Raw genomic sequence first — 14,106 nt, 5'->3', positions numbered from 1 at the left:
AGTCTTACTGTCTAGCCAGTCCAGGACCTCCATACACGCTGCCCAGGCTTGTGACCTGGGGAGGTCACTTCACTGCTGCAAACACAGCTGTTTGACTTCACCTCCAGAGGTGCACTCCATTGTCTCTGAAGACCGACAGATGCCAGCAACAACAAAACAAAACATATTTATTAAAAATAGGGTGAGTTTCCTAAATTGCAATTCTGGTAGTTGCAAAAGGAGATAAGAATGACAAGTCTTTTAAATACTAAGAATTAAAGATTATCTGTTTCGGCAGAAAAAAAATAAAGAGTTCTTCCAGTGAGGTGAATTTCATAAGCAGGGTTTCTCTTACCTTATCAATTCTCATTGGTTAAGCAATAATGTGTGTTCTCTGCTTAAAAGCCATAAAGAGGTCTCCAGTTTCTGTTTGTGTGCACAGAGGAACCACGTAAAGCAGTCCCTGGGATGAATATTGCCACCTGGAGAGTCATTCATGTGCAGGGCTAATCAAATTGATAAATGGCTTCTTCACATCACTGCAAATGGCTTTAAAAAGGAGATCTGAAATAATGGGGGTGAGGCAGAGAAATAATCAGTTTATCCGCATGTCAAGTCACACTACAAATAAGGGGTAGTTCATATATCTTCAGCTATAATGGCTACTCTGATCCAGGGCATGTGTGACTCTCTGGAATCCTCACCCGATTCTAAGGCACAGTTAGTGATCTGTTCTGGACGGGAGCTGCTTTCCTATGCGCTTATCTCTACACAAAAAAATTATGCTTGTGTTTATGCCAATCTAATTGTTCTGGCATCCATAAAAGAAATTTATTGTTATCTTAACAGAGTAGTTGTGACTTCAATGCAGGGATGTAGCATAAACCATTTATAACACAAAGTAACTTCATAAGAGCAAAAATGTAGCGTGACAATTGAGCAACAACCATAGCTTTATTAAATAAGAGCAAAAATGTAGTATGACCATTCAGTCAGCTGTCCAAATCTGTTGACTGTCATACACCCTACCAGTCACATGGCTCACTCTGATTCTAGTCTTCTAAAAGTACTAATAATTTTATGTTGTGGTTATAAGCATATCAGCTGTCTTATTTTTCTTCTCCCTGTAGCAGCCCTGCCACCACCACCATAAAGATTTTCAGGCTGTGCGAAGGTGGAAGAGAGAGAAGGGACTCTGAAACTCCCGTTCCACAAGTAAACCTTCCATTGTGCAAGCAGGCTGCCACAACTGAATCTCGCCCAATATATTTCATTTGCAAAGTGCCTAAGAAACTAAGCCCAGTTCACAATACCTACAAGGACAGCCCTGCCCAATAGGTTTGCAGTTTAGTGTTGTTGTTGTTGTTTAGTCGTTTAGTCGTGTCCGACTCTTCGTGACCCCATGGACCAGAGCACGCCAGGCACTTCTGTCCTCCACTGCCTCCCGCAGTTTGATCAAACTCATGCTAGTAGCTTCAAGAACACCATCCAACCATCTCATTCTCTGTCGTCCCCTTCTCCTTGTGCCCTCCATCTTTCCCAACATCAGGGTCTTTTCCAGGGAGTCCTCTCTTCTCATGAGGTGGCCAAAGTATTGGAGCCTCAGCTTCACGATCTGTCCTTCCAGTGAGCACTCAGGGCTGATTTCCTTCAGAATGGATAGGTTTGATCTTCTTGCAGTCCATGGGACTCTCAAGAGTCTCCTCCAGCACCATAATTCAAAAGCATCAATTCTTCGGCGATCAGCCTTCTTTATGGTCCAGCTCTCACTTCCATACATCACTACTGGGAAAACCATGGCTTTTACTATACGGACCTTTGTTGGCAAGGTGATGTCTCTGCTTTTTAAGATGTTGTCTAGGTTTGCCATCGCCTTTCTCCCAAGGAGCAGGCGTCTTTTAATTTCGTAACTGCTGTCACCATCTGCAGTGATCATGGAGCCCAAGAAAGTAAAATCTCTCACTGCCTCCATTTCTTCCCCATCTATTTGCCAGGAGGTGATGGGCCCAGTGGCCATGATCTTCGTTTTTTTGATGTTGAGCTTCAGACCATATTTTGCGCTCTCCTCTTTCACCCTCATTAAAAGGTTCTTTAATTCCTCTTCACTTTCTGCCATCAAGGTTGTGTCATCTGCATATCTGAGGTTGTTGATATTTCTTCCGGCAATCTTAATTCCGGCTTGGGATTCATCCAGCCCAGCCTTTCGCATGATGAATTCTGCATATAAGTTAAATAAGCAGGGAGACAATATACAGCCTTGCCGTACTCCTTTCCCAATTTGGAACCAATCAGTTGTTCCATATCCAGTTCTAACTGTAGCTTCTTGTCCCACATAGAGATTTCGCAGGAGACAGATGAGGTGATCAGGCACTCCCATTTCTTTAAGAACTTGCCATAGTTTGCTGTGGTCAACACAGTTTAGTGTAGGCGGTGGCAATAACTTCAGCGCAAAAGCACTGCTTAGTTGAAGGTGCTGGGAATTCATTTAGTCTCTCCAACCAGAAATGGTGCCCTGGGGTGGTGGGATGATTCTTAAGTTAGTCTGGGTGTGTAGCAATTATGAGACGGACAATTTTTCACCCGCCTACTGTATAATACACTGAGCTTCAGAGTTTTGCACTACATTTGATTGTGGTTTTATATCTTGATTTTATTCTGTGAACTGCCCTGAGACCTCTGGGTATAGGGCGGTATATTATTAATACTATACTGGGTATAGGGCGGTATATTATTAATACTATACTGGGTATAGGGCAGTATATTATTAAATAATAATAATAATAATAAATACATGATTCATGTTAATTCTGTGTTGCTGTTCTACCCAGCTTCTTATTGCCTAGGCTAAAGGTGCTTCCAGATGACTTGTTTATTGACCAGTTCAGCCACCAGTTCATGACCAGTTCAGCCACAGGGGGGTGCCACAACAATGCTGTAGAATGGAGTTTGAGAGGTCGCTGAAATTTGTTGAGTTCCCCCTTGTGATGAGTCATGGAGCTGTAGGTGGCAGCTTCTCAGAAAAGGATCTCCAGACCCTAGCCTAGACCAACTGTGCCCACCCAACGTGGCCATTGTTATCTTCCTGGCCAGAAAAGAGTTGTAAGAGGGTTTCCTGTTGAGCCTTGCTTGTGCAACAAGGGGGTTATTTGTATGATTCAGCTCTATTCTTTGGTGGAAACCTGCTCATCAACCCTGGCGTATTTCTTAGCCCCGCCCCCTGCTTTCCTCTGCTTTTACTCTTAGGTCTTGACTACTAGCCTGTCCCATGACCGTTGGCTCATGCAACACTGTTGCCCATGGCCCAACCCTGACAATACAATATATGCAAATACTACAAATTGTGGATAGCTTCTGGGCAAGTAACAGATGCCTCTTAGATGGGGAAATTGAAGTCCTCCCTATATTTTGGATTGCAGTCCACAACATCCCTATTCATCCCTGGTCACTGGCAATGCTGGCTAGAACTGATGGGATTTGGAGCCCAGTAACATCTGGAGAGCCAATTATTCCCTATGCTGACATGAAAACTTTACCCAGGAGTGTATACATTTTCAGCTACACATCAGTATAATACTACCATACAGTGATTTTCTTCTGGGGAGGGGAGGCACTGGTACTCCATACCCTTGAGTACCCACAGAACCACTGCTACTATACTTGATTAGACTAAGATCAATTTGAAATTGTTGTTACATATTGTTGTTTTTATTGTTGATGCTTTTTTATTATTGTTTCAGGGGAAATGATTCATAAATGAAATGAAACAAATAATCTCTCCAATTACAAACAAGATTCCTGTGCCTTTAACATCCGTGACAGGCAGAGGTTCCATAGAGGAAGCTTTCCCACCAATGCAACTGTTATAATCACATAGCTACTGAGGAGTCCTTCCATATTTTTTTTAAAAAAGGTAAGCTCTCTCCCCTGAAATAAAAGGTCCAGTTAATGGAACAAACTGAGGTTTGATGTTACCGTATTTTTCGCCCTATAGGATGCACCGGCCCATAGGACGCTCCTAGATTTGGGGGGGGGGATAAAGGGGGGGAATATTTTTTTTCCCCAGGCGCGGGGCTGGGGTGGGGGGAGCTCAGGCTTCCCCCCTATGCCAGCCCCCAGAACAGGACCCAGAGCGATGCTGAAGCTGCGTGCAGCTTTGGCATCACTCTGGGAGCTTGCGGGGCTGGAGGAGGGGGAAGCCCTCCGCCAGCCTTCTAACCAAGTCGGGGGACAGCGGGAAAGGCGTGCTGCACCTCCTGCTGTCCCCCGAGTTTGCGGGGCTGGCGACGGGGAGGAGCAAGCTTCTCCCCTCCGCCAGCCTTCTAACCAAGTCGGGGGACAGTGGGAAAGGTGCGCTGCGCCTCCCTGCTGTCCCCCGAGCTTGTGGAGCTGGCGGTGGGGCTCTCCTGAAGCCTGGAAATGTCCGCACCGACCCCTCTCGCTCTCCAGTCTTCAGCGAAAGCCTGCATTCACCCCATAGGATGCACACACATTTCCCCTTCATTTTTGGAGGGGGAAAAGTGTGTCCTATAGGGCGAAAAATACGGTATATGCTTTATACCTATAATTTCAGGTTCCCACTAGAATCTACTGTCAATGGCCTTTTTAGTCACTAAGGTGTTAACTGCTCATGCACTGGTACTCCTGAAACTGGCATGCAATACCTGTGACTATTTTATAGTGGTCCTTGATACTCTATTACTGTTTGATCTGCAATAGATGCAGGCAAGCACAGCAGTTAACAGCATGCTAGCTTGGTCTTTGATTCAGTGGTTTATTCTGTTTTGAGTACTGATGCAAAACACCACATGTACAAAGAATACATTGAATACTTTTTACTGTTTGAACTCAGAAAGTATCCCCACTCCTTCTGCCTTGGTTTTTTAACACAAACACAAAGCTCCTTTGTCAAAAGGCAGGATAAGGAGAATGAACATCATTGAACTCAGTGGGATTTACTGTCTAATCCTATGCACTCAGAAGTAACACTCCAATCTTATGCACAGGAACAAATCCCATAAAACTCATTGAAACTGTAATCAACCTCCCCCCCCCCAAAAAAAAAATCCCACAATTTGCTGTGCATGTAATACGTGGAATTAACTTCCTGTGACTTTTCTGCTCTCAGACCTTCAGCATTCAGAATGATGTTTTAGACCAGGAATGTGGATCAAGAACCATTCCCCCCCCCCCAATCAAGGGCTGCATTCTTTCAGGGGGAATCTGTTGGCAGTTGCATGCTTGCTGTGGATGGAGGAGCAGCCACAAGTGGGTGAGCCACCCCATTTTTTTAATGGTTTCATCATGTAGCAACCATGTCTTCTCTTTCCTTCACTCTGTCGTCACACACAATATGGAAGAGGAAGTCTTCTCCACATGGTTGCCTGGAAAGCAAGAGGCCAGAGGTCTTCAGGTCACCTCCCCCTGAATTAGACACTAAAAATATATATGCATGTGGTGTCATTTGGAACTAGCGCTGCCACCTCCAAACTCTTAAGTAATATCTGCAATTTTGAAGAATTGCATAGAAATCAAAGACATCACCATGATGCAATGATCTGAGAAGCCTCTGCCCAAATATTGCCTTTTACTCAATTTTTCAGATGGGTAGTAATGGTCCAGTTCTCAATTCTCTGAAAGCACCTTTTAGTGGCTTGTCTCTTCAGTGTTTGGGGTGCATAGTCTCCAAATCTGCTCTGCAAACATAAGACACAGTTCAGCGGCAATAGCAAGCAGATACTGGATTAGTGATCAACTTCTATGCCTTTAGTTTGGAGTAAGTGGGATGCAGCAGACCAATGGCCTTATTCTAGTTTAATTACAGGGAGTAATGAAATCCCATCTCTCAGATATTAATGCATGTACTCAGTGGGATTACTGCATTTGTTTTACACATACAGATGCATTAACACTTTGATTTAATGTTGGTGGCTCTGTATAATATTGTTCAGGCATAATGTACAGGCTCCTTGCTCAGTTGCCAGGTCTGGGCTGGTGACTAGAGCATTTCAAGAATATTGTCTATATATTTTATCTTTTTATTAAAGTGTAGCAATGTCTGTGAACAGAGCAACCTCTGCTTTGCATGCTTTTTGTGTCATAGGTGGCTGGGCTGATTGTTTTAGCTTAAGTCAATCAGTAGCTGAAATTTCGTTTCTGCATCACCTTTTACTACAGAGGATGAAGGGGAATTCATGTCCCAAGAGTAGTTTGTACAGGAAAGCAGGATGTGGTCTTAATATTTTATTAATCTCCAAGGAGGAAATTAAAGAGAAGCATAAGTGCTCAGTTACTAGAACCGGATGGTATTTAGCAGAATACTTTGCTTATAAGCTTGTTTGTGGGGGAGGTTCTAGTACATACAAGATTTTCCCGAGTGCACTTTTACTGCCCAATTCTTACAATGGAAGAAATCCTTATGCTTCCGTCTCTGTATCCTTAGTAGCCTTGAAGCTTTTGAAGGAGGCTTACCTTCTGCTTAGGAAAATTCATTGTTGTTGTAGGATTAATATTTCCATTTCCAGTGCATGTTCTGACAGCTTTCTATTCCAGTGTAAAAAAGAATGCCAAATGCAGATAGGTGGGCAAGAATTTTGGATGCCAGGTGACATAAAAGTAATCTGATAATTTGCAAAGTTAGGCATTTCAGGCATAAGAATAGGTATTTTAACCGTAATAAATACAGCTAAATTTATTACCTTTTATGTAAAATAGTATATTTACTGAATACTTGAACTAGTATGACCCTTTGTAACTTTTCCTATGCTGAAAGAAAGCTATTAAAATGTTTAAATGTAGGGTAGTCTCTGCCCCCCCAATTATTTCCAATCTGACATCTGTAATAATTCTTCTGTCAGAAAGGTGAAATTGTTTTATTTCCCCTATTAACTTTTTCAGGAGAGGGGGTGGAATATGTTGCTGTTCAGACGGGTGACAACTCCCAGAGAAATTGGCTATGCTGGTTGGGGCTGCAGAGTTATAGTCCAAAAAGATTCCCTCAGAGCACCTCAACATGGATGGTACAAGTCCTACAGCAGATTAAGTCAAGGATACTGTTGAGGATGTTTAAGAATGTGGTTGTGCATTACAACAGGACAGAACAAATTCCCTATGCTGCTAGTGTTTCATATTAGCTGGCGGATAAAGAAGAGGTCTAAAGAAATGAAGGTATGTAATATGTATTTATTGTACAGAAAAATTAAATCTCTCATATATACGCTTTTCAAAAAGCTTTATTCCAGTTAGTAACATTGTGCCATATATGCAGCGTCAATATAGCAGTGAATTATAGCTGAATCACACTATAAACTTGTATGGTCTAGTCCAGTTACATTCATTTTTAAAAACATCAATAACAACCATACTGGAAAGCAGTATTTCTCTGAAGGATCAATCCAGCAAAGGTGCAATTCTAGCTACTTTACATAAAGGGAAACACCTACAAGTGTGAGTAAGGCAGATCGTTAAGCCAGCTCCTGATGACCATGGGGTTATTTGAAAAACTGGAGAAGAGATCTCAATGCTGCACTTCCTAGGAACCTTCAGTTACGTAAGGTATATAAATATCTGTATGGTGCAGTCCTCTAGTCCCTGGGTGGGTGGTCCCTGGGACCAAGGAATCTTGTAGATCTCCCTCATGGCTGTAGCCACTGTTATTCAATCATTGCCTGTGTTCCAATAGCTAAAGGCAAAAAACAAAACAAAAAATGTTATGACGGAGGATTGGAGGTAGTTTGGGATCTGCTGGATGCAAAATGCTGCCGTTTTCTGGATCCATTTCTGAAATAGAGATGAAAGTTTGCCAGCCCTGCCTAGGGCTAGTATGGTTATTTTCTTCCTAATGGGTATGGATAAAAAAAAACAAAACATGCCAGCAAAGCAGGGGGGGAGGATGACTCCCTCTTGTTCTGCTGGCAGAAGTCCAGCAGGACTGTGGTTTGCCCACCATGACTACTACTTCTCCCCTCCCATGTAAGATTCTTTGCTATTTAAACGAGGTTCCCTTTCCAGAGACTTCTGCTAATGACATCCCACTCTTGTAGCCTTTTCATTATGATGCTTGCAATTAACAAATGTTTGCAACAGCCAGCTTAGAAAAACCACAGAGATGACATTCAACAAATGAGCTAAAATTATAGACTTCCATTATTTCATTGGTAGTTAAGCACATCTTTAAATTTTCCGGTTTTAATCTATGGAAGTGTTTAATTTGAGATGAAGAAATCTCTGTATTACCATAATTTTTTTTTAAAAGGCACTGTGTTATTCTCTCCATCAGCAGTTATGCCAATAATTCTACGTTTGTGCAAAGCCCAATGAAAAAGCAGTACTGGATGTATTCTGTTCTTAGAAAAGGAGTGTAATGTAAGCACATATCAAACATTGATGCACGTAATGAAGTACAACCTACAGCAGTGATAGAAAACTTTGTGGGCCTCCAGATATTGGAGAACCAATTTGCCTTAGTGTGGTGAATGTGCTATATAATGGAGAATTGTTGTTCAACAACAATCTGCTGGGGAACAGATTCCCCACCACTGCACTGGCCAATATCCCACTGAGGTCAAGGGCAAACGCCCACTCATTTTAATGATTTGAGACTAATTAAAGCACTGTGACTCTGCCCTACCACATGAAATGCTGGTGCATTTACCCAAAAGTACACCGCAAATCAATTTCGTTGCAATAGTATTTTGAATTACTAATACTACAGGTTTTGTGTCCAGTTATAATAAACATCACATTATAGAACCATTCATAAACATTACACATGGCTGAAAGGGGAAAAAATGTGGTTACAATTAAGCTATCTTTATGATTGCAATATTATTTGTACCAGTTCACAAAGAGTGTGCCATGATTAAGAATAGTCATACTTTGGAAGTCAGACAGAATCTGTTCCAGAAGTCAATTTGACTTCCAAAGCGTGGCTTCTGATTGGCTGCAGGAAGCTCCTGCAGCCAATCAGAAGCTGCAGAAGCCCCGTCTGACTTTTGGATTCCAAAGAACGTTCGCAAACCAGAACACTCATTTCCGGGTTTGCAGCGTTCAGGACCCAAAATGTCCGAGTGCCAAACCTGCACATCAGCACAAAATGGGAGCAACTCCTGTATCCCTCCTACAAATAGACATATAGTGTGATTGTGACACACAACACAATAGATTGATTACATATTTCAGCTTTGACTGTGCTCAGTCTTAATATTATTAGGCAGGGCTGGTGAAGATGGGAGTTGCCTCAGCCCAGATGACTGCTTTCCCCCTACTGACCCAACAGGTGGCCTAGGCAGGTGAGCACCTCTGCAAGTGCAGCAGCAACAGCCGATTCTTGCGCTTCCAAGTCCCACAAATGTGAGGTCAAAAGAAGGCTCAAGTGTCAAGCTTATCTGTGTATCACTACTGCATTTACTGGCTTAAAAGCCAAAAAACAAAACAAAACAAGTTTTTAATGGCACAGCTTTGCAAATGAATCAATTTGATTTGTTGGAACATAAACTGAAAACCAAAGATTGACACCTTGTTTAAAACCCTATTTCCAGACACATTTGCTCCAGTCCAAGAATCCACCGAAGCTGTAAGGACTTTCCCATTCACTTCAAAAGAGAAGCCATTCCTGTGCAGACTGTTCCATTACAAGCACAGACCTTTCTACACTATTGCTTCAAACAGGGCATTCTACTCCTCCAATCACACAAAGCTCCAGAATGGGGCTTCAAGTCCCACTAAAACCAGCATTATTTATTTTTCAGGTAATATGGTTAAGGGGTTCACTCACAGTCTTTTTTCTGGCATCTCTGTATGTGGCCAAATATACATATGTATTTTAAAAAATCAAAAATTAACCTTATGCGTTTTGGCAAGTTTTCTGTGTCTGCCACACTTGTAGTAGCTCACTGAAATTCCGCTCAGCAAGATCACTACTAAACTTTAGTTGATTTGACTGATGGGGGATGAAAGACATCATCTTCCACACTTTCTTCAATTGGTTTCATTTTTGCTGATGTTGTTACACAAGGAGATGCCTGACCTGTCAACCGTGGAAAAAAAAGGAAATAACTTAAAAATAAATTATTACACTTAAAAAAGGAAACAAAAACCAGCACCTCCTCCCACCACTACCACCCATATTCTAAGTAAGAAGGTATGTGTCCTCTCAAGGAAATGGAGTGTTTCAGTTTAAATCTGAACAGGCTGGTTTAGAGGGAATACAGCCAGGCAAACAATAAAAAACAGTGCCACCTATGGTTCATTTTCAGTATTGAGCAGTACTATTAAGGATGAGCACTTTCTCAGTCTTTTGGAATCTAAAATGCATGTAATAGGAACATTTCGGGGGGGAGGGAGATATCTTAAAAGGATGCAAGCATACAAAAACAAAGCATTATATCAGTTCAGTTTGAAAGTAAAGCTGGATGGAAAAAAGCAGAATTATGAAATCCATAGCAGCTAGTGTTTCTTCATTCATTCAATTATAAAAAAATCTGTACTCTCTAACCAACAGTAGTTCTTGCTCAGATCAGCACCTAACACAATGGGGCACTGCATCAAAGCTTGCAATAAATATTACAATTCATGGCCCTTTAAACTACATTGGGGGGGTACTGTTTTCATTTGTTGGTATGTTTTGTATTTTTGTGTTTCTATATTGTAAACCACCCCGTGATCCTCAGATTAAGTAGGATATGGAAGTTTAGTACAGAAGTTTAATAAATAAAGTAAAACCTGCATAGCATTTGATAATTTGCAACTGAATGTAGAAACTGTGGCACACTGAGAAAGATGAGATAGAAGATATGAACGATGAGCCTGTGAAGTCTGAACTGCAACGTCCCATTCACACATGAAAATCATTGCTTGATTGCAGTCACTGTGCAATGAGCATGGATGTGAGGGCATAATTTTTTCTTAAAAATCATGGCCTGAGCCCACAACTAATGTCTGAGTGCAATGGTATTTCCCCTTGTGCTAAAGTATTTTCCCCACAACACTTGCGATTGACTAGCTGGAAATGTAGGTTAATGACTCACGAAGGGTTGAGGCAGTGGAAGTCCCACGGAGAAAATGTTGCAAGCCATCTTCGCCATCACTTGAACTAGCCATGCTGTTTCTCATTTGCATCACAGAAAGTTGTGAGCACAAACTGGGCTGTCGATCTATTTTCTGGGATGCCTGTAGAGAAACAAGTTATACCAAATAGTTCATCATTACTAAACGTGAACATATATTTATTTCTTTGCATTTCAGTACCAATCTTGCTCCCCCCAAGGAGCTCAGAATGGCAGACATTTCTTCCACACACACACACACCCCAAAAGTGATTACTGTTTGTATGCCACCGTATAACCATAGATCTCAGGATGGTTCACAATATAAAAAACAGAAAATACACAATAAAGAAAATCCAATAATCCCCCCTTCCACAACACATTTTAAAAGGGCATCAGATGTCAGTCAAAGGCCTGGTTAAAGAAGAATATTTTCACCTGGCGCCATTAGCTGGGCTAAGCTAAGAACTGGAGAATGGCCCCAGGATCACCTGATGAGCTCCATAGCTCTGTGAGGATTTGAAATTGCTTCCTCCTGATCCAAGTCTGACACTCTGCTACATCACTGGAGCTTGCCATATATGTGATAGGGCATACATACCTTTTCCAGGGAACTGGGATCAGCTATTAGCAGGGCTCATTTAAGTAGACCCCCCCCCCTCCGGCTGGATTTATAGTATATTTATAGTTTCAAGGGCAGGAATTGGAAGATTTGGATAGATGATTTTTTGAGATGCTCTGCTAGTAAGAGGCCTTTAGAGATAATTATTTGTGGAATTCTTACTTTCCACATGTGTATGCTAAATGCCGTTTTCCCGGATACTTGAAAATGGTACGACAGTCATCACTGTGCTCTTAGTAAACTGCACGCTAACAAGAGTCATGATGCAGTGTGATGCAGCAGCAGCAAAAAAAGAGCTAATACTACTCTAGGCTGCATCAACAGAATTATAGTGTCTAGATCAAGGGTAGTAATAGTTTCGCTTTATTCTGTCTTGGTCAGAACACACCTTGAATGCTGTGTCCAGCTCTGGGCACCACAATTTAAGTAGGATATTAACGAGCTGGAATGTATGCAGAGGACGATGATCAAAGGTCTGGAAACCAAGTCTTAAGTTGAGGGAGTTGGGCACATTTAGCCTGGATAAGAGAAGACAGAGCAGATGATAGCCATCTTCATTCACTGTTAGGCTCTCCTTCATTGGAGGTTTTTAAGTAGGGGTTGGACAAGCATCATTGTTCTGAACCATAAACCGAAACTGGCAGGCTGCTTTGCCGAAAGTTTATACTTTTTTTTAATAAAGCACTAGAACTGGCCATTCTGAAGTTTTTGGCATCCTACTTCAGCAAAATTCCACCCAACCATTCCTACAAGCCCTCCTTTGGGCCTAGAGTTCAGGACAGTTGTGAATGATCTAGTTGAGATTACTGCATTGAAGGGGTTGGGCGCCTTTCCAACTCTACATTTATTCAAAATGTAACAAATATATTAAAAAAGAGGTAGCATAGAAAGGGAAGATGCATTTTTAAGAACTGAGGACAACAGCTACACAGTTTCCAACAGCAGAGATGAAACCCTTACCTTATCATTTAGTGTTGGATCATTTAATGAGTACAACTTGTTAGTAATATCTTTTCCAATAAGGTACTTAAATATTTCAAAGAGGAATGGTTCAGATTCCAGAAAAAAGGTAAGTCTCTCTCTGGACCAGCATAAAAATTTGCAGTTATCATCAGCAGTAATGGAGACCTGCAAAGAAAGTATATTCATAGAATTAGCACTGCTTTAATATGTGCCACTGACCACAATGCATTTTAGTTTGGGTGTTCAGCAGAAAGAGACTTAACACAAATGTATCAATAGTGGTTTCTCCTTCAAACACTGCATCCACAGTCTGACACAGAATGTGCTTAATAGATAGGTCATGGCCAATGGGTTCCCAAAATTTCACAGAAATTTGCAAGGAAAATTCTTCTGACGTTTTGGACACCTGCCTTCCAAATCCATTTAATTAAAAGCACCCTGTGAACAAATCTATTCCATAAAAGGAAGGAAAGAGATGGATACCAATGTCTGGGATTAAACAGGCCAAATTTGAATAAAGGAACATAGATTAACACGCTATATGCAGGCCCAAAACTTCGCTGTTGTATGTGGTCTTGCTGCTTCTACCATCATGGTCATATCAACAACAACAAAAATATATGCACTAATGCAATATTTAAAAATAGCAACCAATTATTATTTTTACTTTCAATATATACCAACAATAATAATATACAAAATGTTAAAAAATAGAAAACATTGAAATAAAAAAATCAAATGAACTAATACATTAATACCACCCTTTTTTGACCCCTTTTTTTTACTAGTGCTGCTGTTTGAAATTGACAATAAAATATTAAAACATTACAATGTTTAATTGTCTTGATCTGTTGCACACCATCTTTATGGCTTAGAGAAAGACAGCACTGACAAATTTAAAAACGAACGAACAACATCAGTTTATCAACAGTGCAACAAATGATGATACAACTGGACCAGTATGAATGCAGAAGTCTGATGGAACCCTACTGATGAGATTGAGATGCATGTGTGTAGGATTGCAGCTCAGTTCTAAAGGATGATTCACACATGCACCATCCAGTAAAAGCAAAAGGTAGCTCGTTTGCTAAGGCTGACATGTGTCCAGCAGATGGCACCAGTGTACTAAGAAAGAAAGGAAGACCCAAAGCCAAAGCCCACCCCAGACTCATAGGGAAGAAATGATCAGTGATCCTGACAGGGAAGTGAATTATGAATGTGCTGTCTCCCAAAATATGTTACAGCGATCTATGCCCAATATAAAAGCATGCCAGGAGCATGAACCAGTTTTTACTTGGGTGTACATATTTAGTTAAGCTATTCATATACCACCTGCCAAGTAAGCATCTTCAGGTGGGCTACAACAATACAATTTCCATCCCTGCATATATTTAGAAACAGAAATTTGTAAATGTGTACCTGTCAGTCATAAAATGAACATTTTTCATTTTGCTTAAAATAAAAAATCCAAACCCTGATCTAAATAAAAGAGATGCAAAG

At 41.2% G+C, this 14,106-nt stretch overlaps 1 protein-coding gene across 2 annotated transcripts in view; it reads right to left on the bottom strand.

Moving 5' to 3' along the window:
• Window positions 1-252: 252 nt before the first annotated feature.
• POPDC1 (popeye domain cAMP effector 1) overlaps window positions 253-14,106 on the bottom strand; it is a 27,959-nt gene continuing 14,105 nt past the window's right edge. The window contains exons 7-10 of one of the 2 annotated variants that reach the window (XR_014218006.1): window positions 12,604-12,771; window positions 11,004-11,145; window positions 9,820-10,003; window positions 253-543 (exon numbers count right to left, since the gene is read on the bottom strand). Coding sequence is in view for 1 of the 2 variants with exons in the window: in XM_082216683.1 (XP_082072809.1) it covers window positions 9,897-10,003; window positions 11,004-11,145; window positions 12,604-12,771 (417 nt within the window). In the remaining variant the exon portion in view is untranslated. Of the gene's footprint in view, window positions 544-7,830; window positions 10,004-11,003; window positions 11,146-12,603; window positions 12,772-14,106 lie in introns of those variants that run through there. The other variant, XM_082216683.1, reaches the window with a different exon arrangement.

The sequence above is a fragment of the Podarcis vaucheri genome (genome assembly GCF_965113315.1).
Source record: "Podarcis vaucheri genome assembly, chromosome: 3".
NCBI classification, from domain to species: domain Eukaryota; kingdom Metazoa; phylum Chordata; class Lepidosauria; order Squamata; family Lacertidae; genus Podarcis; species Podarcis vaucheri.
The sequence above is the reverse complement of the archived record's forward strand: the minus strand, read 5'-3'. Positions and strand labels throughout refer to the sequence as shown.